General features: G+C 34.2%; 1 protein-coding gene across 1 annotated transcript in view; it reads left to right on the forward strand.

The window, feature by feature from the left end:
* MYCBP2 (MYC binding protein 2, E3 ubiquitin protein ligase) overlaps positions 1 to 27,356 on the forward strand; it is a 300,054-nt gene that overhangs the window by 219,759 nt on the left and 52,939 nt on the right. Inside the window, exons 59-65 of the mRNA XM_014544063.1 lie at positions 1,185 to 1,307; positions 4,595 to 4,750; positions 18,767 to 20,410; positions 21,281 to 21,450; positions 22,194 to 22,435; positions 24,351 to 24,518; positions 25,898 to 26,055. Of these exons, the coding sequence (XP_014399549.1) occupies positions 1,185 to 1,307; positions 4,595 to 4,750; positions 18,767 to 20,410; positions 21,281 to 21,450; positions 22,194 to 22,435; positions 24,351 to 24,518; positions 25,898 to 26,055 (2,661 nt within the window). The remainder of the gene's footprint in view (positions 1 to 1,184; positions 1,308 to 4,594; positions 4,751 to 18,766; positions 20,411 to 21,280; positions 21,451 to 22,193; positions 22,436 to 24,350; positions 24,519 to 25,897; positions 26,056 to 27,356) is intronic.

Below are 27,356 nucleotides of genomic sequence, written 5' to 3' on the forward strand. Positions count from 1 at the left end.
TGGTCAAAACAGTTTACACTTGGTGCCAGACCATTTTGAGTCTACAGGGTGAAAGCGATGCTATCTTTTCCATTCAGATGACTGTTCATGAGTGTTTTCCAGAAGAAATATTCCACTGCTGAAATATCTTATACTAAAGAGCATTGCCTAAGGAAGTGCTATGATTGGTTTATTGAAAAAAGTCTAAAAATGCTGGTAAAGGGTAGATTGTACACTACCATAGTTACAGCAGAATTCCGATTTACTCCACCATGTTCTTCTAGTTCTGTTTTCTATTTAAAGGGATGTTGACTTTTAAAAAAATAAATTTAAAACTTTTTATTATTTATAAAGTTATTTTTAAAGAAGTACTTTTCCTTTTTACCTTTCATTCAGCAGTTTTTATTTTTGCTTTTTTTTAGCTGGCATTATATGACTTTAATTAAGATATTAGTGTTTTTAGTATATCAGTTAGAATTTTATAGCCACTGGATTGTTAATAGAGGATTAATTTAGCTTACCAATTTTATGTTGTATTGTTGCAATTGGTAAACTAGGTAAAATATTTGCCATTTCTTTCTTGAAATAAGAATTCTGATACATTTGTTGACTTCAGGATGCATTAATAACTCTGACTACATGTCCTGGTTTATTATCTTTTTATTTAGGGGAAACTATCTTTATATAATAAGTAAAAATACGTTAAAATTTAAATTTTCAATAATTTTTGCATTCAAAACTTAAAATATTTCACAAGTGAAAATTTCTTTTGGTACCATATACTTAGACATTTTGAAGATGTTTTTCCTGTTTGAATAAAAATATACAAAATATTTTGATTTCTGGTTATAGGGCATCTATTTTTGTTTTGTAAAATGCCCTTGTTTAAATTTGTTATAAATATGAGTTTCTGGTCCAGAAATATTAGTGTACTACATTCAGTGATGTATTTCTACCACAATAAAAGTAAATTGGCTCCATAAGAGAACATCCCATTTATAAATTTTACTGTGTATTTAATAAATGAAAACAAAGATTTGTCATGTACTTTGTCAGTAACCTAATTGGTAAACTTATTATCAGATCTAAATGTGAGGTATTTTTAAATCTGACTATCATAAACATTTTCTTGAATTATCTCTTTGTTCTTTGAATAGGGGATAACACATAAAAAACTAATTTTATAGCTTTGCTTTTTATTGTAGAACAAGTTCTTCTGGATCAAAATTCTCAAACTCCTCCTCCAAGCCCTTTCTCAGTACAAGCGTTTAATAAAGGGGCAAGTTGCAGTGCCCAAGGATTTGATTATGGACTTGGAAATAATAAAGGTAGGTTTTTAAAAGTAGTCTTTGACATACCTTATTTTAATATTTTTATTACCTTCTCTTGTACTCATTTTAATTATTCTTGACCTACAAAACTTCATTAAACTTTGTTCCTAGAAAACTAAGAGCCAAATGTTTACAAAGATGTTTCTTTAGTATTTGTGTTTTTGTCAGTTTTAGTTTAAGTTTATAATTAAGTTTACTTATTTGTTACTATTTTAGAGACACTCATTTTGAACTTGCATCATAAAGATTTTGTGTCACTATAGTCAAAGAATTCTAATTATTAGGAGTAATGTTAATAAGCAAAAAAGAACTTTCTAAAATGATCCACTTAAAATAAAAACATTTTAAGTAATATTTTTAAATAATATTGTATATCAGTTTTATTAAATTTGTGGGGTTTTGAATGTCTAACCAAGTTATCTTAGTTCATTTACAATTGCATTACATTATATCTTTGGGTTTGGTATGTATAATGAACCCTAAGCCATCTATAATAATAAAAGCATAATGTACTAATTAGACTGGACAGCCGAAAGACCTTCCGGGCGTCATTCCAGATGACCTTCTGGACGAAGCTGCGATGGCAGGGGCCGAGGCAGAGGCGGCCGCCACAGTGGGCTGGGGCCAAGGCAGAGTGGTTAGGGGCAATTAGGCAGGCATGCAGAGTGGTTAGGGGCGATCAGGCAGGCAGGCGAGCAGTTAGGGGCGATCAGGCAGGCAGGCGAGCAGTTAGGGGTGATCAGGCAGGCAGGTGAGTGGTTAGGGGAGATCAAGCAGGCAGAGGCAGTTGGGGCGATCAGGCAGGCAGGCGAGGGGTTAGGGGCGATCAGGCAGGCAGGCAGAGGGTTTAGGAGCAATTGGGCAGGCAGGCAGAGTGGTTAGGGGCGATCAAGCAGGTAGGCAGGCCAGCAGTTAGGAGCCAGTGGTCCTGGATTGCGAGAGGGTGCAGGCCAGGATGAGGGACCCCCCCCTCCCCGCCCCCCGTGCACTAATTTCGTGCATCGGACCTCTAGTATGGATATAAAATGTATGTAACTTTTTGGGCTGCATGAATGGAAAAGAGCAGCATCATGGACAGTGGAAACAATAGTTATTTTGAAACTAGAAGCCCGATGCATGAAATTCGTGCAAGGGGCTCGGCCCTCGCAGCCCTTGCTGCCTCGGCCCTCACAGCCCTGGCTTTATCCTTAAGGTTGTCTGGACGTTCATCCGGAAGTTCGTCTGGACAGTCGTTCTGCTCTTTGTTCTAATTAGCATATTAGCTTTTTATTATTTTGAAATAATTTATACCTGAATTTTAATCGAAATTTCATTTGTATGTAAATTCAGACACATTCATGTTCTTTCCTATGAATCTGACTCCTGCAAAATTTGCCATATAGTCAACAGGTAGCATTCAGTTGGATGATAGGTAAGAGGAGAATAATTCATGGAAATAATTTTAATTTAAAGTGTTATTTAAACTAATTCTCCTGATGATTTCAAGAAATAAATAGTTTCGTTATACCTTTCTTACAAAGCAAGTAAAATAATGAGTCTATAAAAAATAAAATTACCTCAATGTAGAGGAAATATTCAATTTAAAATAAAGCCACTTCATATATTATTTTCCACAGAATATTTTTATGAAGGAAGCCTAACCACAAGATTTCTTTTTGGTTTGGCTCTCCCTGCTCTGTTGTGCTGATCTCTCCTACAGGTTTGCATACTATATGCTTACTCATTTCTGGTAGTTCAGATTTCAACTAACTTTAGCTAGATCTTCATATTTAAGTAGGGTAAATTCTTGGTGGTGTTTTCTTTATGTCCCTTTCAACCTTTGTCAATCCTTAAGTTAAAATCTCGACGCTTACTTACCACTACTATACTTCTATAGTAATCTGTTTTAAAGCCATGTTTAGTTCAATTTGTATGTTTTCAGTCTCTAAAATGTCTAAATTGTACTGGTGGCTATCACTTTAAAATCAGTATTTAAAATATAATTTATAGGGCATCCATAAAAATCAACTTTTAAGAGATACAAACATTGCCGACAACATGTGTTATTAATAAAAATGATATATTACTTTTTAGAAATGTGATTTGCTAATATGGCTCAAAAATAGCATGTAATTATTAATAGGCTTTGAAAGTATTTAGGTGAAGCAAAGAAATATTAAGAACTTTAATCTGAATAAATATCTAACATTTATTTATTATCATACCTTTAATAATAGTTCCCATTTTATTTAACTCATACTATTCAAGATCAAGAAATTATTTTTCTTTATAAAATTCATCATAATCTTTAAAATTCTTTTTTAACCTACAGCATTAATTTTTTTTAAAAAAGTAAAAATGTACAGCTTGTGTGCACAGCTCTTTCCACATAAATCTATTCCTGTTGGTGCTTCATTTGAAATGTTCATTCATGAAGGTTTATTATACATAAGAAATGTGGCTCTGAGAGGTGCTGTTTTCCAGTTGTGCCTATGTCTGGGAATATTTTTTTCTCTTTAGCATCATTTAAACTATTTTATATATATTCTCATAAATGAGAAACTATTATCTATCCAGTTACATTACTTCATATATTTTAAAATGTTCTTCTGTTATTTTCCTTTATATTTAAGTTTAAGGGAAAATGTCAGAATTCATATTTGAGATACTATTCTAATAAATTAGATACCTCATATTCCTTTTTATCTTATTGTCATATAGATTTTTATATTACTCATTAAAGCAAAAGAGATCATGCTTTTCAAAATGTATAATTTCTTCAACATTAACTTTTAAAAATGAAAATTTTAACTATAATATAAATATATTACTAAGTTAATAACATATACTTTGCCACCCTTGAATTCCACATTTAAAAAAAACAAAACCTCATCTTATTTGCTTATTTTTTGCATGAAGTGTACTGTATATGAGGTAGGGTGATATTTAGTCATTGTCAGGTACTACATACAAGACATTTAGATCTTCACTTATTCTTACATGATGTTCAATGTATCATAGGTTCTTCATAGACTTGGTATTCTCACATACTGCTGCTAGATGGTGTATATGAATTTAAATCGATTTGGGCTATTATAATAGATTTTGTGGGGTGCTTCCAATAGTAAAACAACATGAAACTTTTGGTCCCTAATTTCAGGATAATGATCACCAACTTCCACGTATTTCTGAATTGGCATAGTTTTATTTAGTGTTTGACTATCTGAATGTCATAAAACACGGCTTACTTTGCCATTTTGGGTGTTAATAACAAGTTGTAGTTTTGACTGTTTTGCCCACTGCAGGTGACCAACTGAGTGCCATATTGAATTCAATTCAGTCACGGCCCAATCTCCCAGCTCCTTCCATCTTTGATCAAGCTGCAAAACCTCCCTCTTCCCTAGTCCACAGCCCATTTGTGTTCGGACAGCCCCTTTCCTTCCAGCAGCCTCAGCTTCAGAGTAAGTCTGTCAGTCTTACCTGCCTCATTAAGCTATTGCTGAAGCTTTGTTTTGAGTTGTTTATCAGTTACTAATTATTTATCAACTCAACAGATTGGTTTTACTTAATGAGGACTGTTATTCCTTCCCACATTTTTTAAGCATTTAAGCTATTCTGAGCTAAGACATTCTGCAGCTAAGACATTTGTTTTTAATCACACTTTTTTAAGTGTAGTTATTAAAATATGACTTACACTTTCTAATTCCTGTATTCGCAAATATGTACTATAAAACATGTTAGAAAAAACATATTTAATTTAAAATTTTATTTTATAATATGCATGACTATGCTAAGCACCAGTTATAGGGATAATGTTCTTTGTTTTATGTTGGATTTTTGTTACTTAGAGATTCCCCAAGAGAATAAACCTATTTCACTATTCCAGTAGGTGGAGGAGAGAATGTACTGGGCAGGTTTGTTTCATTTAAGTGAATTTGTTGCTCATAAAAATATATAGCAATTTAGGTTTCCAAATTTTTTCAAATTGGTTTTTCTTCTCTTGCTTTTTATTTTTTTGCTGCTGTTCTCATTCTTAACACATTAAACTGATCATTTGATTCCAGTTCAGCCTCCTAGGATTACTCTAGCCTTTCATCCATGATAATACCTCACACCAATATGGAAAATAAACCCAAAAAATTACACTTAACTGAGTGTTCCTTTATATTAATGACCTCCTGATGCTTCCACATAAACTTCTCTAAGTTCCTTACAATATGACAGTATGTTCTTCTTGGCCTTCAGTTCACATGTTGGCTATATAATATATAAATACACTCACTGAGTGAGATAGTTTATGAAAGTCTTAGCTTACACATCCATTATTTGGATTCAAATGCATGACCTCTTTGCTTTAATAAACTACATCCACACTGATGTCTAAGTTATTTTTCTACAAAATTACTTTGATAACTGTTATTAGGATTACTTAAGATAATGCTAGTTCATTTAGTTTTTATTAGGAACCAGGGTAGTATATATATAGTTAGCAAATGATGGTATTCACTGTGATATAATTATCTAACTAAGGTAAAACATATGCAAGATTATTAACTTCTAGGTTTGTGCTATATATTAGGTAAGTTCAACTAATGAAGTTAGTTTAGAAATATAAGCAGTATCAATTTAGCTAATCATCTCTATATATGACATTCACTTCAGTGTCTCTTAAAAGAATTTTGAGGAAATACAATAGTGTCATATGTATGAAATAGTTTTTTTTCTTTCTTGATAAGCATTATTGAAGGATAAAGAGGAGTAAAGACTTAATTAGTTTATTCATTTTATGGAGCAATAGACTTTTTTATTTAGATGTATTCAGGTTGCAGGAAGTTTTAAAGGTAAGAACAAGGGAAAAAAACAAAGGAAAATAAGTCATAATCAGAAAATTCATATTATATGTATAAAATTTTAAACAGAAATTACTCTGATAATGTCTTGGTGACAACAGGCAGGAGAACTAAGAATAAGGAGCTGTTTGTTCTATCTAAAGCAGGGGTAGGAAACCCTTTTTTTTCCCCAAAGCCCATTGGATATTTATGTCATTTGCAGGCCATACAAAATTATCAACTTAAAAATTAGCCTGCTGTATTTGGTCAAACATTTAATTAATTCACTCCTAATGGCTTGGCAGGAGCAGTCCAAATTATTTTGTAAGTTTTTTGCGGCCCATGGGTCGGATGTTTTCCACCCATGATCTAAAGGGTCATTACAAGTCTTCTCAAAAACAAGTGTAATACTATTTTTATTTTACCAAGTTATTTAATGAAATATTTCAAAATGAACTATAAAGACTAAGATAAATCAGATTTGTCTCTTCGAAAGGATAAATTTCCTGCCGGCATGTGTCAATATAATTTTATGCATATTGTGTCTAAGTGTTATCAATACCCCCACTTCTTTGCCACCGTCTTGGGATAAATTTGAAATTGTTGCCTAGAAATGTCTCACCAATTTTCTGAACCATTACTTGCCTGTACTGTAACAGGAATTACTTAGATCTTTTTATATACCTCTTATTCTCAGCAGCATTTCACTGAAGTTTGACTTCCAAATTCCAGAAACCAGAAGATTTAATCTTTAGCATAACTAAAAAAAGGCTATGGAATCCAAAAATAGTTTTTAATATTTTGGAAATAAATTAGAATTGTATTCATCATACCTTATTAGGAAAATTAAATGTGGCAGAGTGCCCATTATTAGGACTACCTGAGTAAGTTATCCTTTCCTGAACTTCACTGCCATCCATTCCACCAGCATTTCATCTTGCTTTAGAAGGTGGATTACGTATACTCCCTTTACTAGTTAGTAAAATGAGAATCACTTTTGTCTTATACTTTTGTGATACTAAAATAAAACGTATAGAAAATCATATTGTTAATTTTTGCTAGTATGGATCATCACCACTGTGTATTAAACACTGTACTTAAGCACTCTAATACATCCTCATTTGAGATAATGTCTCCATTTTACAGATAAGGAAACAAGCTTAGAGAAGATAAATGATTTACTATAGAAACAGTCATAGTAAGATGGTATATCCAGAACATGAGGTAGTTCTACTAACTATAAAGGCCATGTTTTTAAATATTCAACTTTGCCTACTGATGATTAATACAAAATCTATTCATATACATAATTTCTGCTTACATTTAGTTCTAGCATCTAGAGCAGTGGTTCTCAACCTTCCTAATGCCGCGACCCTTTAATACAGTTCCTCATGTTGCGGTGACCCCCAATTTCATTGTTATAAATTGAACATAATTAAAACATAGTGATTAATCACAAAAACAATATGTAATTATATATGTATTTTCCAATGGTCTTAGGTGACCCCTGTGAAAGGGTCGTTCGACCTCCCAAAGGGGTCACGACCCACAGGTTGAGAACCGCTGATCTAGAGTATTAGCTTTAGATTGGTTATTTTCCCCTTTATAGTTTAATTTTAAGAATGTAGCTTGGTTTGAAAGGAAAAGATTTCCAAAATGTCATAACTCAAGTTCCCAGCTAAGTAGATGAGCTCTACAGAGATACACATGAACTACCCCCATGTCAACTTTATCTAACATTTCTATGAGCATTCTTATTAGTAACTAGAGGCCCGGTGCATGAAATTTGTGCACTGGGCCACCTCTATGCTTCATCCAGCTTCAATGAACACACTAGAGGCTCGGTGCATGAAATTCGTGCAGGCGGGGGATGTCATCCCACAGAACCTGCACCTTCTCCAATCTGGGACTCCTCGGGGGATATCCAACTGCCGGTTTAGGGATCGGGCTTAAACTGACAGTCCAACATCACTCTCACAATCCGGGACTGCTGGCTCCCAACCGCTCGCCTGCCTGCCTGCCTGATTGCCCCTAACCACTCCCCTGCCAGCCTGATCAATGCCTAACTGCTCCCCTGCCATCCCATTCGCCCCCAACTGCCCTCCCCTGCCAGCCTAATTGCCCCCAACTGCCCTGCCATGCTGGCCCGGTCACCCTCAACTACCCTCCCCTGCCAGCCTGGTTGCCCACAACTGCCCTCCCCTGCTGGCCCAGTCGCCCCCAACTGCCTTCCCCTGCCAGCCCGGTCGCTCCTAATTGCCCTCCCCTGCAGGCCTGGTTTTCCCCAACTGCCCTCCCCTGCTGGCCTGGTCGCCCCCATCTTTGAGGGCATGGCAGTCAATTAGTATATTCCCTCCTTATTGGCTGTGGGTGCCGCCATCTTTGTGACGGCATGAGGGTCAATTAGCTTATTCCCTCTTTATTAGATAGGATTCTTTAAGGGTGTGTTTTTTCTGAAGCATAATTTTTTTCACTAATCTCTGCAATTTGAAATAATATGGCAAATTAATTTGTTGATTTTTTTTAATTAGCAAAATTATTTTATTATAAATGTACACATACCTGTATATATAAACAAGTTACTTCACCAATTATTCTAGTGAAATAGAAAAATTTCAGAAATGAAAGTTATAAATTTTCCTTGTCTTACCATGCATGAGAGAGAAAGAAGTATGTTCTATAATTTACTTTTTTATTTCAAAATTATTTGTGTAGTTTTTAGACCTAGTAAGCAAATCGGCAATAAGATTCTAGTGGACTGAGGTAGAGAATGACATCTGTACCTGCTCTCTTAAGATTTACTCTACAGGGAAAAGCAAACAAAGTGAAACTAGGAGAGATGATGTAACTTCTGGAGATGTTTTTGACTTACTTGTTTTTTAATGGAAAAAAATAATATCAAGGTTGTTTTCTAAGGAGAATGATCCAATAGAGAGAGTGAGAAATTGATGATGCAGGAGACAGGAGAATTGCTTGAACAATATTCTTGCATAGGAGAGAGGATGAAATCTAGCACAAAGTGGAAAGGTCAGCTAAGTAGGAGCACACATCGTTTATCTGTCATAACAGGAGAGAAAGAAGAAGGTATAGTGTTAGGAGCTTGAGGATGTTCTTTTGTGTTTTTTTGTTTGTTTTTGTTTGTTTGTTTGTTTGTTTGTTTCAGTAAAACAGGAAGCTGGCAACATCCCAGAGTTAACATATGGAGAGTATGTTGGTAGTTTGAGGAAAGAAGAAAAGGTATGAAATAGAAATGGCGAACACATTTCAAACATTTACCATATAACAGACACCATTTTAACCACTTCGTATGAATCAGCTGATTTGATCATGCTAGAAAACATGCTTCAGTTGAGAAACTTAATGCATTTGTAGCTGAGAGTGTTACTGCCCTAGTGGCAGCATTTTAAACTAGGGAGAATGGGGCCATTGTAAAGGGTCTTATAAGCCATACTTAGTAGATTAGATTTTATCCTCTAAGTATAGGAAATAAGAGGGAGGGAGCAGAGGAGGGAAATATGTAGTTCCACAGAATTTTAAACAAAAGAGTGACAGGATCAGTTTTACATTTATGCAAGAACTGAAAATATTATGAAAAAGATCCTGGAGAAAGGGCAAAAGTTAGAGGCAGGAAGTCCAAAGAAATGCTGAGTAGGGCTTTTAAACTAAGTAAATTACAGTGGGAATGTAAAGGAAGAAACAAGTTTAGAAATATTTAGGCTATAAAATGCACAGGACATGCTAATCACAGCTGGGGGAGCCAGTCTAGAAGGAAGTCAGTTTTCTTGTTTTTGTTTTGAAAGATAAAATTCTTACCTAATATCATTAACAGAATAAAAAGTAGATTATAAGAAAAAAATTAGGTCATTTGGGTAATTTAGCTCCAGTAAACTGTAATATAATTTGAATATGAAAAGCATATTTGGGAAAAACATATTTGGCATTTTCATAACTAATAAATTGCTGACTGATAAGTTGTAAATACACCATCAAATTATTTCTATGTACATTTAGAGTAAAAATGAATCATTAAAGCATTTTCATAATTTGCAATTAATTTAATTTAGAAAGCTTTTTTTTTTTTCAATCCTCACCCAAAGACATTTTTTTCATTGATTCCAGAGAGAGAGAAAAAGGGGGAGAGGGAGAGAGAGAAACATTGATGTGAAAGAGAAACATCAATTGACTGCCTCATACACCCTAATTGGGGATAGAATCTGCAACCTGGGTTTGTGCTCTGACCGGGAATCGAACCCATGATCCTTTGGTGTGAGGGACAATCTTCTAACCACTGAGATACATCAGCCATGACTAGAAAACAGTTCTCAAAGAATTTAAATTCTACTTTCATATTAGGTCTTCCTTATTTCTCACTTTTCTCTAAAACTTCTACACTGTAGTATATCTCATTGCTTAGACTTAGCGAAATTAAAACTATATATTGTTACAGCTTTATTGAAATTTAAATGTATACATTTTGATGAGTTTGAACATATGCATACACCATGATACCATCACCAAAGTCAACTAAATATTTATCTTTTTAAATGAGACGTTTCATCACTTATCATTAGGGAATGACTTTCTTCTCCCTCTCCCTTCAGTTTATTTAAGGAATATGTCATATGATGGCATAATTAATTGCTAGTGTTCAAGGTGCATAAAAAGTCATCTCGCTCTTATTTTGGAGATACAAGAATTCTCAGTGACTTGCCCAAAGTTATACAGTTAACTGGTAACTGGAAAACCTAAGACTTAAATAAGAGAAACTTAACTCCAGTAATTTTGTTTTTCCAATTACGTCTCAATTACCTTACATAAACTGTAAAAATTGGAAAAGCCAAGAGGTCATTTCCTCTAACCTTCTTATTTGTACCTTAAATCCCTTGGCAACAGCCCTGATAAAGTACTAGATGGGAAAGTCACACTGTCACAGGCTGCTCTGGTTGTCTGCTCTCAGTTTGATAGAGAATATGGAAGCAAAGTCCTGCCCCCTGCCTCCGAACAACAATGAAAGAATGGAACATGCCTCTAATTTATCTGTGGTTCATCCTTTTCCTGGGTTCGAGGCAGTGGCTGGTTCTTGCCTTTTTATTCTTTCTACAAACAAGTATTTTATCCTGAAAGCCTTTTAGTTTTGTTTGCAATTTTAGCTGTCTTTGTGCTACATACATGTTGTATCCTTCTGAAGGCAGGACATGGTTATGGTTATTGTTAATCACCTGAACAAACACGTCTTGTTTCTCTGATATATAAAAACTATTTTTTCCTTTGCAACTAATAAGCAATTTGGGGAAACCAGATTTTTCTTTTTGTGTGTCTCTAGTCACTGTTCAAGGAGCAATCTTTAATCTTTTGTTGGAATTTTTTGAAATATTCTAAGACCTAGGATATATATCATATTTTGCTCCGAATTTTTCTATCTCATCCACCACAAACTCTGAAATGATATGCTTTTCCTTAATGTTATATCTCTTAACCATATTTACTAGGGATTTACTATGTAATCAGTAATGTGTTACCTATGTTTTATCCAAGTACAGTTACATCTAGAAGTCATTTAGAGACACATCATGTTTGAGGGTTATCCATCTTACATATTTTCATTCCTCTTTCTGCATTCGTATCATGTGGGTTACTGTTATTTTCTAATGAAAAGCTTATTTCTGTTTTATCCTTATTTGGAAATTTTGTTCTATCTTTCATTCTTTTATTATTCATTTAGTATACTAACATTTATGTAAATAATTTTTAGTTCCTATTCCACGTCTTAGGTTCCTTTATCATTCACATAATTCCACTTTTCTCCCAATACATTTATAGGATTCTGAACATACATATATATTATGCAGTGATATTGCTTACTATCAGTTTACTTTCTTTTTTTAAAATTGAAAAACATGAATCTTTTAAAAAGTTAACTATATCAAAGTATATTTAAATGAGCAAACTTTATTAAAAATTATATGCATAGCACAAGTGTTATCTGTAGTCACAGCTTAATTTATTAGGCATTTAACAATAACCTTTTGCCCTAGCCGGTTTGGCTCAGTGGGTTGAGTGTTGGCCTGCAGACCAAAGGGTCCCGAGTTCAATTCTGGTCAAGGGCACTTACCTCGGTTGCAGGCTTCTCCCTGGCCCGGGCCTGGTTGGGGCTCATGCAAGAGGCAACCAATGGATGTGTTTCTCTCACATCGATGTTTCTCTCTGTCTTCCCTCTCTCTTCCACTCTCTCTAAAAATCAATAGAAAAATATCCTCATGTGAGGATTAAAAAAATAAAGTTTTTCTTCTTACTCACTCTGAATAATGCCTAGGAATCCAATCTCTCTAGGCTTTTTAAATTGAAAAAGACTTAAAGTCTATTTTGTCTTCAAAACCTTTTCCAGGAGTTTGTTCTTAAACCTCTGCCATCTTATCCTACAATTATCCTCATAGTTTTTCACATTTATGTTTATGGTGGCTCCTAATTAAGATAGTATTCTGATTTCCTGCTTCTGTGTCCTTCTGACAAACTCGGTTTTCACAGACTTTAGCGGCCAAGCCACGAGACTGTATCCTTACATTGGCATTTGGAATTCCCCTTGAATTAACTCTTCCAGTCAAAAGCTAACATCCTTCTAACTGATATTTTCAATGATAGTTAGAGACTATGTATTACATGATATTTAAATAGCATAAGAATTTCTTTTGCAATGCCTGGTATCTTTTGCGTTTTATAGTCTTCAAACAGAAGGATGCTCAAAAATATTAAAACTTGAAAATTTTTTACCTGACCGTTGTGGCTCAGTGGTTGAGCATCAATCTATGAACCAGAAGGAGGTCACAGTACGATTCCCAATTGGGGCACATGCCTGGGTTGCAGGCTTGGTCCCCAGTGAGAGGCATGCAGGAGGCAGCCGATCAATGATTTTCTATTATCATTAATGTCTCTATCTCTCTATCCCTCTACCTTCCTCTCTCTGAAATCAATGGAGACATATCTAAGAAAAAAACAAAAACACTAACATTTTTAAACTTTGTTTAAAATGATTTGGTGGCATGTAGTACATCTCTATCCACTCCTGCCATTCCCTTTTGAACCCACTGCAGGTTATTCTTGTAGTTGTCCTTATCCACAGAAATTGCTAGAGTCAGTCTTTGGCTTTTTTTTTTTTTTTCTAAATTCACTTGTCAATTCTAAGATCTCATTTTACTTGACTTATCAACAGTGTTTGACAAAATTGACTTTCTTCTTTGAATTTCCTTCTTTGCCTGCTGAATATTTCCTATCTCACCAAGTGTTCATTTCCAGTCTCTTTTCTACATCCTGCTGTGTTCTGGATCCTAGGAATGTCCCAGAACTTTGGTCTCTTCTAGACCTCACACCCTAAGTGGTCTTATCCAGGCATGTAATAGTTTCCAACATCTGCATGCTTATGACTCCCAAGTTTATCACCACTTGATCAAGTGTGTATGTATTTGTTCATTTCTTCCTTCACCTTAAGATAAGCTCCATAAAAGCTGGGACTTTATTTCTAGTCATCATTTTATCTTCAATGGCTAGAACAATGTCTGATACATAATACGTACTCAGTATCTTACATGGAATAACTTTTTGGTTTATGAGTAGTTCACCTTTATAATCTTGGCCGTAATAATGAATCAGTCAACTATTTTCTGTTTTGAGCAAAATACATGTTGTATCCAGTTTTTTTTATTTCAATAATATTAAAAAAGTTATCTCATTACCTGAATATATTTCAGCTCAATTACTTATATTTATTTTAATTGCTAAAATTTAAATTTTAAATAAATGGATTTTTTAAAAGATTTAGATAGAGATATTTTTGGCATACTGCTTTTAAAAGACTATACTTTTAAGATTCTATTCTTTTTAAAAGATAAATTATTTAACTTTACTTCATTTTTGGCATGGTAAATCATGGCTGTTTAACATATTTCATTGACTTGTAATTTCTTTTGCTGTGTTTGTGTTGTGAAATGTATAAAAAAATGTGTGGTACCTCAATAATAAGATCTATAAAAAAAAACACTAAGTATTTGGATTGGTACTAACATTTTTCACTGAAGATAAACTAAGAAAAATAATTAATCATAAATGCTAACTTGAGTCCATTCTGAGATACATATTGGAATCATCATAGTCACATGTCCCTACAGAAATCAAGGGGACAATAGATTCAGTTATAATTATATAATACATCATCTGTATACTGTATTTTATGTTCACCACTCCAATTCAGATTTTCTTCCATCACTATTATCTCCCCTTTATTATCGTCTACAACCCCTACCCTCAACCCCCTTACCTCTGGTAATCTCCATGATGTTGTCTGTGCCTATGAGTTGGGTTGTTTTTATTTTCCTTAATTCCTTCACCTTTTCACCCAGCCCACAACCCCTCTGACATTTGTTCTCTATTTATGAGACTATTCTGTTTTTGTTCGTTTATTTTGTTCATTAGATTTACATATGAGTGACATCATATGATTCTTGTCTTTCTTTGACTGGCTTATTTCACTTAACATAGTACTCTCCAGGTCCATAAAGAAAAGCGAGTTTAAGTAGTATTAATCTAAAAAGAAATGCTCAGATTTGATTTATCAGAGCTATAAGCCTTACTTAACTTTTAAATTACCACATTTAAAGCTATCATTATTAATCTAAATTAACTAATTTGACCTATGTTTTCTGTTTGAATTTTAGAAAAATATAAACTTGTTGAAAAATCTAGCTGAATAAACTTTATTAATAGTTAAGTCATGCATACCATTTGAAATGCTTTGTTGCTGCTTGTGTTCTCTGCTAACTTTTTTTCCATTGAATCTGTGCTGCTTCTTTGCCACTGTTTTTCACTGTAGAATCTCCATCTCGCAACCTTGCTTCTCGTGAGCGCATTTACAAAAATTATGGTGTAGCTGGGCCTGCCTCTGCTCTTTCATCTCTGTCTCACAAACTGAAGGGTGGGTATGCGTGCATTCGTGGATGGGCCATTCTTAATGAACATAGGCGGTTTCAATGAAGACGTTTTAGTTCACTTCAGTCATGTTCATCCCATTCCATTTTTTAAGATTAAAGTTTATTATTTTATTTAAATTTTGATATTTGGGATTAATTTGTGATATATCTGCTCAATACTATAGTAGCGATTATCCTGACTGATATGCATGTTGACAATATCTGTAGGCTAAATATTACTCTTATTTAATTTCAAACCTGTATGAGGTCTTAAAAAATAAAATAGTATATAGAAAGAAGTGCCTGATTTGAGGAATTGTAAAATCATTATTTTCAGAAAAATGTGGAATATACAGGGTGGGGCAAAAATAGGTTTCTCATTGTGAGTACAAGAAACAGAGAGTTTATTCTTGTATTATTATTAATTATTATATTCTTTTCCATACAAACAGCTGTAAATCTACTTTTGTCCCACCTGCATATGTCATGAGGCACATTGTGACCTATAAGAATATAATATCTTTTGTAACAAGTTAGTCTTTAAGTCATTTTTCTGTTATATAATGCAGGATTTACTTTCCTACTTTAGTCTTTTATTTGAAACACAGATAATTAGGTTAATTTGTTTTTAGCTTAACTTAGTTATCAGTTACCTGTCCTGTCTGACATGAGTCTTCCTTATAGTATTTTGTTAGTCACTTCATTTTAAAAACTTAAACTTAGTAATGCTTAAACTATATGGACAATTGATAAAATTTCAGACAATTTAAAAATGTTTTAGTTTTCTAAAATACTATAGCTGCCTACTTACATATTTTTGTGTGACAGTAATATTTAAACTTTTAAAGTCATGTATTTTAGGAAAATTTTATTAAAAAGTGTTGTAGCAATGGCTAATATACTGTATACATTTTAAAGGTAATATTTAGATTTCTTTTTTTCTTAGAAATTGATAAAACAGTTTTACATTTCTTTATATAGTTGACAATGATACTTTATAATACTGTAGTATATTAAATAGTATTATAGAAGCTGATCTTTATCGGACCTGATCTCTATAATATATACTGTTATGTAACCTGATAAATACTACATATTATGCATGTAATGTTACAGTGTAAGATATTGTTATAGTATGGATCATATAATTTGAGGATTTACAATTTTGGCATAAAAAATTATGCAGGTCGTTATTGAATGAATACTTAAGATTAAACATGATTACTAATTTTATTTGAATGTACTAAACTTCTATTCTGTCCTGTATTTTTTTCAGAATTCTTTTGAGGTTAGAAAATATTTTGCCTATTATCATTTAAATTTACATATGACAAATATAATCATGAAATTAGTTTAATGATGAATTAGTTAAGTGTTGAATGTGAAAGTATTATGTGACCTAAAGATTTTTAGCAAAATATTTGTTTATGTTTATTGATCTTTCAAGCAGCCATAACATGACAAATTTTAGTAATATTTACTACCTGCCTCAAAATTTTTGAAACCCAAATGAAGATAAACATCGGTTACCATATAGTTTTACCACATATAGCAATGATATATTCTTTTTAAATATATATGGTTCAGCTTCTGAAATAAATGTGATTATGAAGGCATTGTCCACTATCAGATTACAAAAAAACAGTACTCCAAATATTACACACTCAAAATTAGTGGCAAGGATTCAGTATATACGTTTACAAAATTTTCTCTTTGGTTCTATTACTACATCAGAAAAATAGGCAGCAATTTCTTAAACTACTTTTATACAATTTGAAAGCACTTATCAAGTTTGTAACATCTATTTATCTGTTTTGTGACAGCATAAATATCTGGATTATTTTTGTGTGTGTTGTGGTTTGTTTCACCACTTTTCCTCTGAATTTAGCCCAGTCTCTTATATTGGTTTTATAATACATATATGATCAATGAAATTGATGACAGAATAATAAAGAATTACAAGAAACTGAAGAGCAGTATATTTAGTAGTTATTTTTATTCATCCAGAGAATGAGTAATTATTTTAAACACTGGCATGATGCAATTAAAATATGTTCCAAATATGCTGTTTGCCATACTTAGTTATTTCAGAATTACTTAACTTGCAAGCATCCGACTCTTACACAACAACAGTTACTGTCGCCTCTGCCCTGTGGCCTTGGGAGCCATAATTGTAAGAAGTGGATTTTTGGAGAATATGAAGATTTGGGACTAGCAGAAGAAACATTAAGAAAACAAGAATTCATTTACTCATTCAACAAATATTCTTTGAGCACTTATTATTCCAGGGACCCATTCCTGACATTACATCTGTGAAGAGTAATAAATAAAAATAACAGTTCTTGCAGACCTTCCATCAGAAGGTCAGATTCTGTAGCAGCATTGCCTTGACCTGTAGATAGCTAGAGTGTGATTACACACACATATGTGCACCTGCATGCACGGACACACACACACACACACACACACACACACACACACACACACAAGCAAGCCAAAACACATTACCCTAAAAAATACCTGAAATGTAACCAGTTAACAGATGTATTTGAATTTGCTAAGCACCCTTTTTAAAAATATGTAAATACATCTAGCAAGCAAGATTTATGAATTTTCAGTTGTTTATACCACATGCATCACTTTAATCAGATTGCTTTTCTCATAACAACTAATTACTATCACTTGCACTAAGACTGGAAATTTTTATTTTAGGGAGGAAAGGTAATGTTGTAGGTTGTACCACTTACTGGTGACAGATGCCTCAAAGGAAAGCAGGAAATAGTAGAAAGGAGATACACCGATTGAGGGTCAGGATACCCAAAACAGTGGTGTCCATGTAGAAATATCTAGTTTTTACTATAAAAGAGGTAGAATATTTTTCTTTTATCTTTTTATCTGTTATTTTCCTGACTCCTTATTTCAAGGTCCCCTACAATTCAGATTTGAACTAATTCTGGGGATCCTTTTATTCCAAGGGGACACAAGCTCAAAATTCTAACCAGCTAAGCTTAATAAACTAAATAAACTTTTAGAGTACGATCTTTTAATAAACACTGCCTAAATTACATGTAATTAAATAGTAACCTTTGGGCATTCATATGTTAATTATAAATTGTTGTAATTCAAGCATTAAAATTTAGTGTCTCCTTAGCAGTTCTATTTTAACCTAATTGTATCTGTTTGTGGACTTGAAAATGATAAATGTGTTTATAAATTCAGTTTCCTAATTTAACAAGACTTGCACCATTAACATCCCTAATAAGGATGGGAGATATCATTGTACTGGAAATTTAGCTCAACTACTTCATATTTAAAAAACACATATGTTTTCCCCCAATATTTTATTCCCAAAAAAAAGCAGTTAGGTTTTTTTTCTTTCTAGTCTCTCACTGAATTTAAATTCTCACTAATTCTTCTAAGGCTGAGGTTCAGATATGGTGGATAATTCATATTGGTACATAGCTACTGTTTGTTCAGTCTGTTTTGCATCCATGAAAATTGTTTTTGGTGGAAATGGTTGTATAATTATGTAATAGAAATTTTATGAAAAATATTTTCCTTTATTTTTCAAGTCTTTTTGTCTGTGACAAGCAATATAAATGTTTTAGCTCTGTTTTTTTTAAATCAGTGACTACATTATCAGTAAGTTGTAATTTTATTAACAAGTTTTACTATGAAATGGACCACACAGGTGACCGAGGAACTATCTCAACATCTTCTAGACCAGTCTCTACATCAGGAAAATCAGAACTGTCCTCCAAGCACAGCAGATCAGTTAAACCTGATGGACGTATGAGCCGGACTACTGCTGATCCAAAGAAACCAAGGGGCACCGAAGGTTTATCAGCTAGTGAATCCCTCATGTTGAAGTCTGATGCTGCGAAGTTGAGGTCAGATTCTCACAGTAGGTCATTGTCCCCCAACCATAACACCTTGCAGACGTTGAAATCTGATGGGAGGGTGTCTTCTAGTTTCAGAGCTGAATCCCCGGGACCAGGTTCTCGGTCATCGTCTCCTAAACCAAAGACTCTCCCAACCAATCGGTCTAGCCCATCTGGTGCTAGTTCTCCCCGCTCCTCCTCACCACATGATAAAAATCTACCTCAAAAAAGTACCACTCCAGTTAAGACAAAACTTGATCCTCCTCGGGAACGTTCCAAATCAGACTCTTACACACTTGATCCAGATACCCTCCGCAAGAAGAAAATGCCCCTCACAGAACCATTAAGGGGACGATCAACATCACCAAAACCAAAACAAGTACCAAAGGATTCAAAAGATTCCCCCGGATCTGAAAATAGAGCTCCTTCTCCCCATGTGGTACAAGAAAACCTTCACAGTGAGGTGGTTGAAGTCTGCACTTCAAGTACTTTAAAAACGAACAGTCTAACAGATAGTACCTGTGATGAAAGCAGTGAATTTAAGAGTGGGGAAGAAGGTTCAAATAAAGTTCATTTCAGCATAGGAAAAGCCCCACTGAAAGAGGAACAGGACATGAGAGCATCCCCCAAAATAAGTCGAAAATGTGCTAATAGACACACCAGGCCCAAAAAGGAAAAATCCAGCTTTCTCTTCAAAGGAGACGGAGCCAAACCTTTAGAGCCAGCCAAACAAGCCATGTCTCCCTCTGTGGCCGAGTGTGCCAGAGCAGTCTTTGCCTCTTTCCTGTGGCACGAAGGCATAGTGCACGATGCAATGGCTTGTTCTTCTTTCTTAAAATTTAATCCTGAACTTTCCAAAGAACATGCCCCTATAAGAAGTAGTTTAAACAGCCAACAACCTACAGAAGAAAAGGAAACCAAGTTAAAAAATAGACACTCATTAGAAATATCATCTGCTCTGAATATGTTTAATATTGCACCTCATGGACCAGATATATCTAAAATGGGTAGTATCAACAAAAATAAGGTGTTGTCTATGCTTAAGGAGCCACCTCTGCATGAAAAATGTGAGGATGGGAAAACTGAAGCCACTTTTGAAATGTCCATGCACCACCCAATGAAGTCTAAATCTCCTCTTCCCTTAACTTTACAACATTTAGTGGCTTTCTGGGAAGACATCTCTTTGGCTACTATCAAAGCAGCTTCCCAGAATATGATTTTTCCAAGTCCTGGTTCTTGTGCAGTCCTTAAAAAGAAAGAGTGTGAAAAAGAGAATAAGAAGGCCAAAAAAGAAAAGAAGAAAAAAGAAAAGGCAGAAGTTCGGCCCAGGGGTAATTTATTTGGTGAGATGGCCCAGCTGGCAGTGGGAGGACCAGAGAAAGATACCATCTGTGAGCTGTGTGGAGAGTCACATCCATACCCAGTGACGTACCATATGAGACAAGCTCACCCAGGTAAATGATATTATTAAACATATATAAGTACTTTTCGTAAAAATACTAAATAGGTATTTTTAACTTGAAATGTTCTATAAATTATGTTAAAATACAGAGAAACTGGCTCAGAATTTATAGTATCTTATAACTTAGGAGTTTTTTTGGGAAAAATAGGTAAGGCAATTTAGTACTATTTTATTTTAATATATTACATTTTGAAACATTGTTTATTTTTTAAATGTTTTGTGTTACCCAAATCTTGCTGTTAAGGTATGTCACACAGTAGAAAGCATGACATGTCCATACACGGGGGAAAGATCCCAGTATGAGGTTTACTTTGGTTTCAGGTTTTCCTGCTCAAAATTGCAAACTAAATTATGTTATACTGATTTAGGGGAGTGGGGGCATTTTCCTATGGGAAGTGATATCAACTGTTTTATCAGAAGACTGTATTTTAGTTAAATGTAAGGATTTCTATAACAATTGATTAGTATTCCAAAATTTACCCATTACAAGTTTGGTTAAAAGGTTTCTCTTTCTATATATTATACCTGAAACCTTTTACAAAATATGTGATTCCTTAAAATATATCATTTTTACAGAATATTTTATTCCTCTTTTGTTTAATTTTATTGGCATACTTACGTAAATCTAAATGTACCCAGATTGCACATTGTATATTTCTTTCCATCTGCCTGTATGGACTATTTTAGCTATCATTTAATTGATTACTTTTTGGTAATCAGTTTTTCTGACATAGTTAATAGCCATAAAAAAAGTGAGATACTTGCTTCAGTATTTTGCTTACTTGAGAAGGTAAATCTGTCATTAATGTATAAATTGCAAGGATCAGACCACTAAGGTCACTTGCTTTGTTCTTGTTTCAAGGTTGTGGCCGTTATGCTGGTGGACAAGGTTACAATAGCATTGGGCATTTTTGTGGAGGATGGGCTGGTAACTGTGGTGATGGTGGCATAGGAGGAAGCACTTGGTATCTGGTATGTGATCGCTGCAGAGAAAAATACCTCCGGGAAAAACAGGCTGCTGCAAGGGAAAAGGTATTTTTATTCTGTCCTGGTTATACTGTTAATGATAAGGATAAATCTTATAAAAATATTTTTATGATCATATTACATCAGATAACTCCATATAAATTCAATGAAAGACCAGCTTTATAACTGGACTAATATACAAATTTAATATTTGTGCTAGGCCAGCTATTTTTATTACAAAAATAAATTATATCTATGATAGCACAAGACAACTAGCCTGTGGCACATATGCCTTATTGACAGATGTTTATTATGTAATTCTACATATATACATAGCTTTTCTCTTCACCTTCCCTTCTCTCTCAACTTTCCCTCTTTTCCTTTTTCCTTTTCTATTTGTACTCTTTATCTCCTCTCTCTTTTTCTTAATCCCTAATTGTGTTGTAGAACTCATGGAAACTCAAGATCATTCACAATAGTGCTACACATGACTAAAAATTTTTGCTGAATATGTACACACAGAGAGAGATTATTGATTCTTTTTTTAAATAATTCCATTTAGATATTACTAGTTAGCTTTTTAATTTTCCCAAGGACATAAGAGATGTATAGTTTATCTTCAACATAAAATCATTTCAATCAGTTCAGGACAAGCATGAAGTGAATGTTGTTTTGGTAGTCACTGTTATTATTTTTAAATGATTCTACAAGTGTTTAATAATTTGTATTACAGACTCAAAATACTTAGGTTATGAAATAAGATTTTGAATATAAGTAGGAAAAGACCACTACACATTTTCCGTTGCCAGGTCAAACAATCTAGGAGGAAGCCAATGCAAGTCAAGACTCCTCGTGCCTTGCCCACTATGGAAGCTCACCAGGTGATTAAAGCAAATGCACTCTTCCTGCTGTCTCTGAGCAGTGCAGCCGAGCCGAGCATTCTGTGTTATCCTGCAAAGCCATTCCAGTCTCAGCTTCCCAGCGTGAAAGAGGGCATTTCTGAGGATCTTCCTGTTAAAATGCCTTGTCTTTACCTGCAGACATTAGCTAGGTAATACAACTGAGTTTTTTATTTAATCGCTTGTTGATTAACTAATGTCATGTTCTGAATATCCATGCTATATTAACACATTGTGTAGAATAAAGAGACCTCCAGGAATTCATATTCTGAGTTGCCTTGACCAGCATTTGACTGGTAGGGACACACCTGAAAGTACTAGGTGTGTTTTTTTTAAAAAAAAAAAAAAACCTTGTAAATACTATGTCAATTTGTATTATTATTCATATAAAAATATGTCTTAGAAAGTAAGACTTTAGCTATCTTTTATTCTTTGGTAGGCTGACTTCATTCTGCTAAAAGGGGGCAATGCTAAAGTAGAAAAAAACTATTTCCTAAAAAATTCTTTAATTTTTTAAAATTATTCATTCTGTTATTTAAATAAATACCAACTGGGTAACCAGCTTTGTACTAGACCTTTAAGATACCAAGATGAGTATAATAAAATTCTGGCTTCCATGTGCTCATACTCTGTGGACATTTAAGACATGTAAATAAAGTATTAAAAATATTATATAATCAGTACTATATTAGAAGTATGTACAAGATGCTCTTAGAGCATACAATATGGAGAGTTCCTGAATCTTCCCCAGGAGATTAGGACCAGAGAATCTGACCCTTTACAAGAGTCTTAAAGGATAAATAGGAATTAAATCAAATAGGTAATGAGAGGAAAGTGTTCCTGACAGAGTAAACCATGTGTGTGAAAACACAAATGATGAAATAGCATTACACATTTAAGGATTCACAGGCTTATTAAAACTGGCTACTGGGAGAAATATAGAAATGCCACTAGAAGTGGTAACCCAAGACCCAGTAATGTGGGGCCCTATCGCCCATGCTAAGGTTAGATTTTACCCCACAGAGGAAACAGTGGAAGAATCTTAAATAGGGAAATACATGAACTCGTTTGCAGTTAGATCACTCAGCTACTAATGTGGGAACTGGATGAAAGGACATTACTGAAGATGGAGGGGAGCCTATAAATAGTATGCCATATTGGATTTGGGTGGTACAGTCTGTACTTTCACACTCTTAAACACTGACACTCTAAAACAGCCTTTCATATACCAAGTTCAGATTTTTTTTCATTGGGTAACGAAGATTTTAGAAATTCCCTGCCGGCATAACTTGCCAGCCAACAATTTCATTTTGGCAATGTTATCCTCTTTGTGTAGCAGAGTTATGTCAGGGTATAAGACTAAATATATTTGAGACCAAGATGGAAATCATCAGATATCCCAATAGCAACAAATCTTTAGCTTCATTCAGACCACTTAGTAAACTTAAATTTAACAACTCTGTTCCAGTTTGAAAAGGAAAGAATTGTAAAACATGTAAAAATGCTAGCATACCATAATTATGGATTTTATAATTTTAGCTCTCTGGGGAATGGACATTCCCTCAACCCATGGAACATTTTACATATCTTCCTCAAATTTGACTCATATATGTTCCTACCAAAAAGGTGACTGTGCAAGAAACATGGGCCTAAACCAAGGCAGTGATGATAGAGAATGAGAAGAAAGTATGGTTGTGAGAGGAAACCTAGTACTGAGGCCTGAGTGATGGGTCATGGTTGAGGACTAAGCCTACTACAGCACTGAGATACTTTAACTTAGGCCCCTGGATAATTGGTGGGATCATTCACCAAAATACCAGAAGAGATAAAAGCTCTCGAAAGGGAAGAAAATGAATTCAATTTTGGTTTTGAAATGTTTGTGGTACCTGGAATATCTATGTGTAAAACTGTCCGACTTTTATATCCTTCTATTTACATCTGTGGTTAGTTTAGTCCTTCACTCATATAGATTTAAATGCGCTGCTTTCGCTTTTATGAAGGAGATTGAAAATGGAAACTGTCTGTATTGTCTTCATACTTAAAGTTACTGGGTTTGATTTAATGTAGGCATCATCATGAAAATTTTGTGGGCTATCAAGATGACAACCTATTTCAGGATGAAATGAGATATCTCCGTTCAACATCTGTACCTGCCCCGTACATATCAGTAACTCCTGATGCAAGTCCTAATGTATTTGAAGAGCCAGAGAGCAATATGAAGTCTATGCCACCAAGGTATTTGGGTTCTCTCCTCTCTGTTGAATAGCCAGTGTTTGGTTTGGAAGAATGACAGCTGGAAAAGAATGGTCTAGAATTTTTTTAGTACATCCTTCCATCTCAAAAAGGACATTGAGTCAGCTCTGCTAACTATTAGAGCAGTAAGAAAAAGCCTTACATACATGAAGTAAGGTACAAGGTCTTTGATAGCAGAAACAGACTAGTTGGAAAAAACCACTAATGAAGTAATAGTAAAACTTTCCATTATATGATGTCATTTAGTGCTGTAGTAAACCAGACTAGAGAAAGGTCACTTTGAGGCAGTACTTAGGGAAAGTTACATGAGAGAGGAAGCACTGAAAATAAATCTTGAACTTCTTGAAATATTGCTTACAGTTTTCTCCTACCCACTCACCCCCAATTAGGTATAGTAGTATCAGAATAAAGTGCTTTTTGGAAACTGAATAGAAGTATATAAATGTAATACAGAGGGAACTGGGTACCACTAAGACTTTTAAAAAGAGGAATGACATGGTAAACATGCAAGGATAATCTGACAGTTCAATTGAGAAGCTGATACATTTAGTCAAAGATTTCAGTTAGCTAAGTGGAATTGAATAATGTTGACAATGATTATGAAACAAGGTAGATAAATGAAGTATTTTGTAGGAAAAATTAAATTAACATATCCCTATACCCTGGTCATTCAGGAATCAAGCAGCCCAAACCGACATCTAGGCACATTAACCCCAGTCAGTTATATACGTTTATAGTCCATTCAAACAAGAACGTACACACACTTAGAGAGGTGGTAAGTTAAGAAAATGGCCAGGGGGTTAGCCACTAACTAGAAAATATATAAGATTTACTGAGGGACATAAGATTCAAACATGGCTTGAATGATGGAAAAGAAATAACTCCAGAACTCAAGGTGAGCAAAAATGTCACAATTTGGAATGAGGTGACAGAAAAAAAGAACACATGAAAAGAACAGTTTGTAAATTTGTCTTAGAGGAAAAGGAAGGGAAGCTACTTCTCTTTTTAATAAAATGCCGCATAAAGGAAATTATATAACCATCTTAATAACTTTACAAGTGTTTTTTAATGGTGGTATAGTTAATAGAAAAAATTGTTAGTTTATTTTAACCTGAATGAAAATCACTAAGTTCTCATATAGACTGTTCTAACTATAATATAACTGCAATGCTAAAAACTAGTTTTTTGCCTCTCATTACACTACTTAAAGAGAGAATATTAAGTTGGCTTTGAATTTGTGTTTTTTCACATGAAATACAGGTTCACATATTTGATTACACTATTATAAACTAAATATAGTTTTTCTTCATTTACTTTTTCACCTAAATTTTTATCAGTCGGTCCTCTTATTTTATCTGCAGTTTGGAAACTAGTCCCATAACTGATACTGATCTTGCAAAGAGAACTGTCTTCCAAAGATCATACTCAGTTGTTGCTTCTGAATATGATAAACAACACTCCATTTTACCTGCACGAGTTAAAGCCATTCCTAGAAGAAGAGTTAACAGTGGAGACACTGGTAAGTATAAAGATAAAAAGGGAAAATTGAATAACCCAAATAGTTTTATTTGCAGATATCTTTTTCTTTTTTAAAAAAATACATTTTTACTGACTTGAAAGAGAAAGGGAAAGAGAGATGGAAACATCAATGATGAGAGAGACTCATTGATTAGCTGCCTCTTGCATGCCTCCTACTGGTGATTGAGCCCACAACTCTGGCATGTGCCCTGACTGGGAATCGAACAGTGACCTCCTGGTTCATAGGTCGATGCTCACCCACTGAGCTACACTGGCAGGGCACAGATATTTTTTAATATTCAATATTTGAAGGGAAAGAAATGGATTAATTTTAAATTGTGGTAGACATTCCTTCTATGTAGCATGGCTCTAAGTGTGCCTCTCTAAATTTTGTTTCGTAGTAGGGTTTTTTTAATCCTCACTGAGGATAATTTTCCATTGATTTTTAGAGAGAGTGGAAGAGAGAGGTAAAGAGAGAGAAATATCAATGTGAGAGAAACACATCAATTGGTTGCCTCCTGCAGGGCCCTGACCAGGGCCCCGGACAGAGGAGCCTGCAACCAAGGTACGTGCCCTTGACTGGAATCAAACCTGGGACCCTTTGGTCTGCAGGCTGATGCTCTATCCACTGAGCCAAACCAGCTAGGGCATAAATTTTGCATCTCAGTTTAAAGAGACACCCAAAGATCATCCAGTGATTACTCAAGAATAAATTGACATTTAAAATCTTACTTGTTAGGCATCTAAGCCAAATGTAGCTACCATTATCCCTTCAACTAAGCTTCAGTGAACCAGCAGTTCCAGTGACTTATACTTTCACAGTTATCTTCTCCCTCCCAATAGAAGCTTAAACTCTTTACAGCTAAGAGAATAAAATTTGTGGTTTTGAAACTCTTAATCAGTAAAAAAGTCAGGTAATCTGGAGGAGTTGGTATCAAGACCCAAATTGGGGATGGTTGACTCTGTCCCAAGAGTAAAGAAAGAAAACCAAGAGAAAAGATAATATGGTTATTAGGTAGATCACTAGTAAAATGAAGATATGGCTTAATATTTATAGGTAGATGACTTTTTATCTTATTGAAGATCTTCAAGAAAAATACTGAGCATCCCCCAATGATTTCTATGTTCATTTAACAAATATTTTTGAGCTTTTATTGAGGCATATTCATTACAAAGCATTTAGAAAATGTTGGGGATGAAATACTGATTTCATTTAAGGAGAAAAATCACTTAGTGTTTAGTGTTTTCGAAGCATGAACTTTAGATTCAACCCGGGATTCAAAACTTACCCCCTACAACTTA

This window comes from Myotis brandtii, unplaced genomic scaffold (assembly GCF_000412655.1).
Source record: "Myotis brandtii unplaced genomic scaffold, ASM41265v1 scaffold350, whole genome shotgun sequence".
NCBI lineage: Eukaryota > Metazoa > Chordata > Mammalia > Chiroptera > Vespertilionidae > Myotis > Myotis brandtii.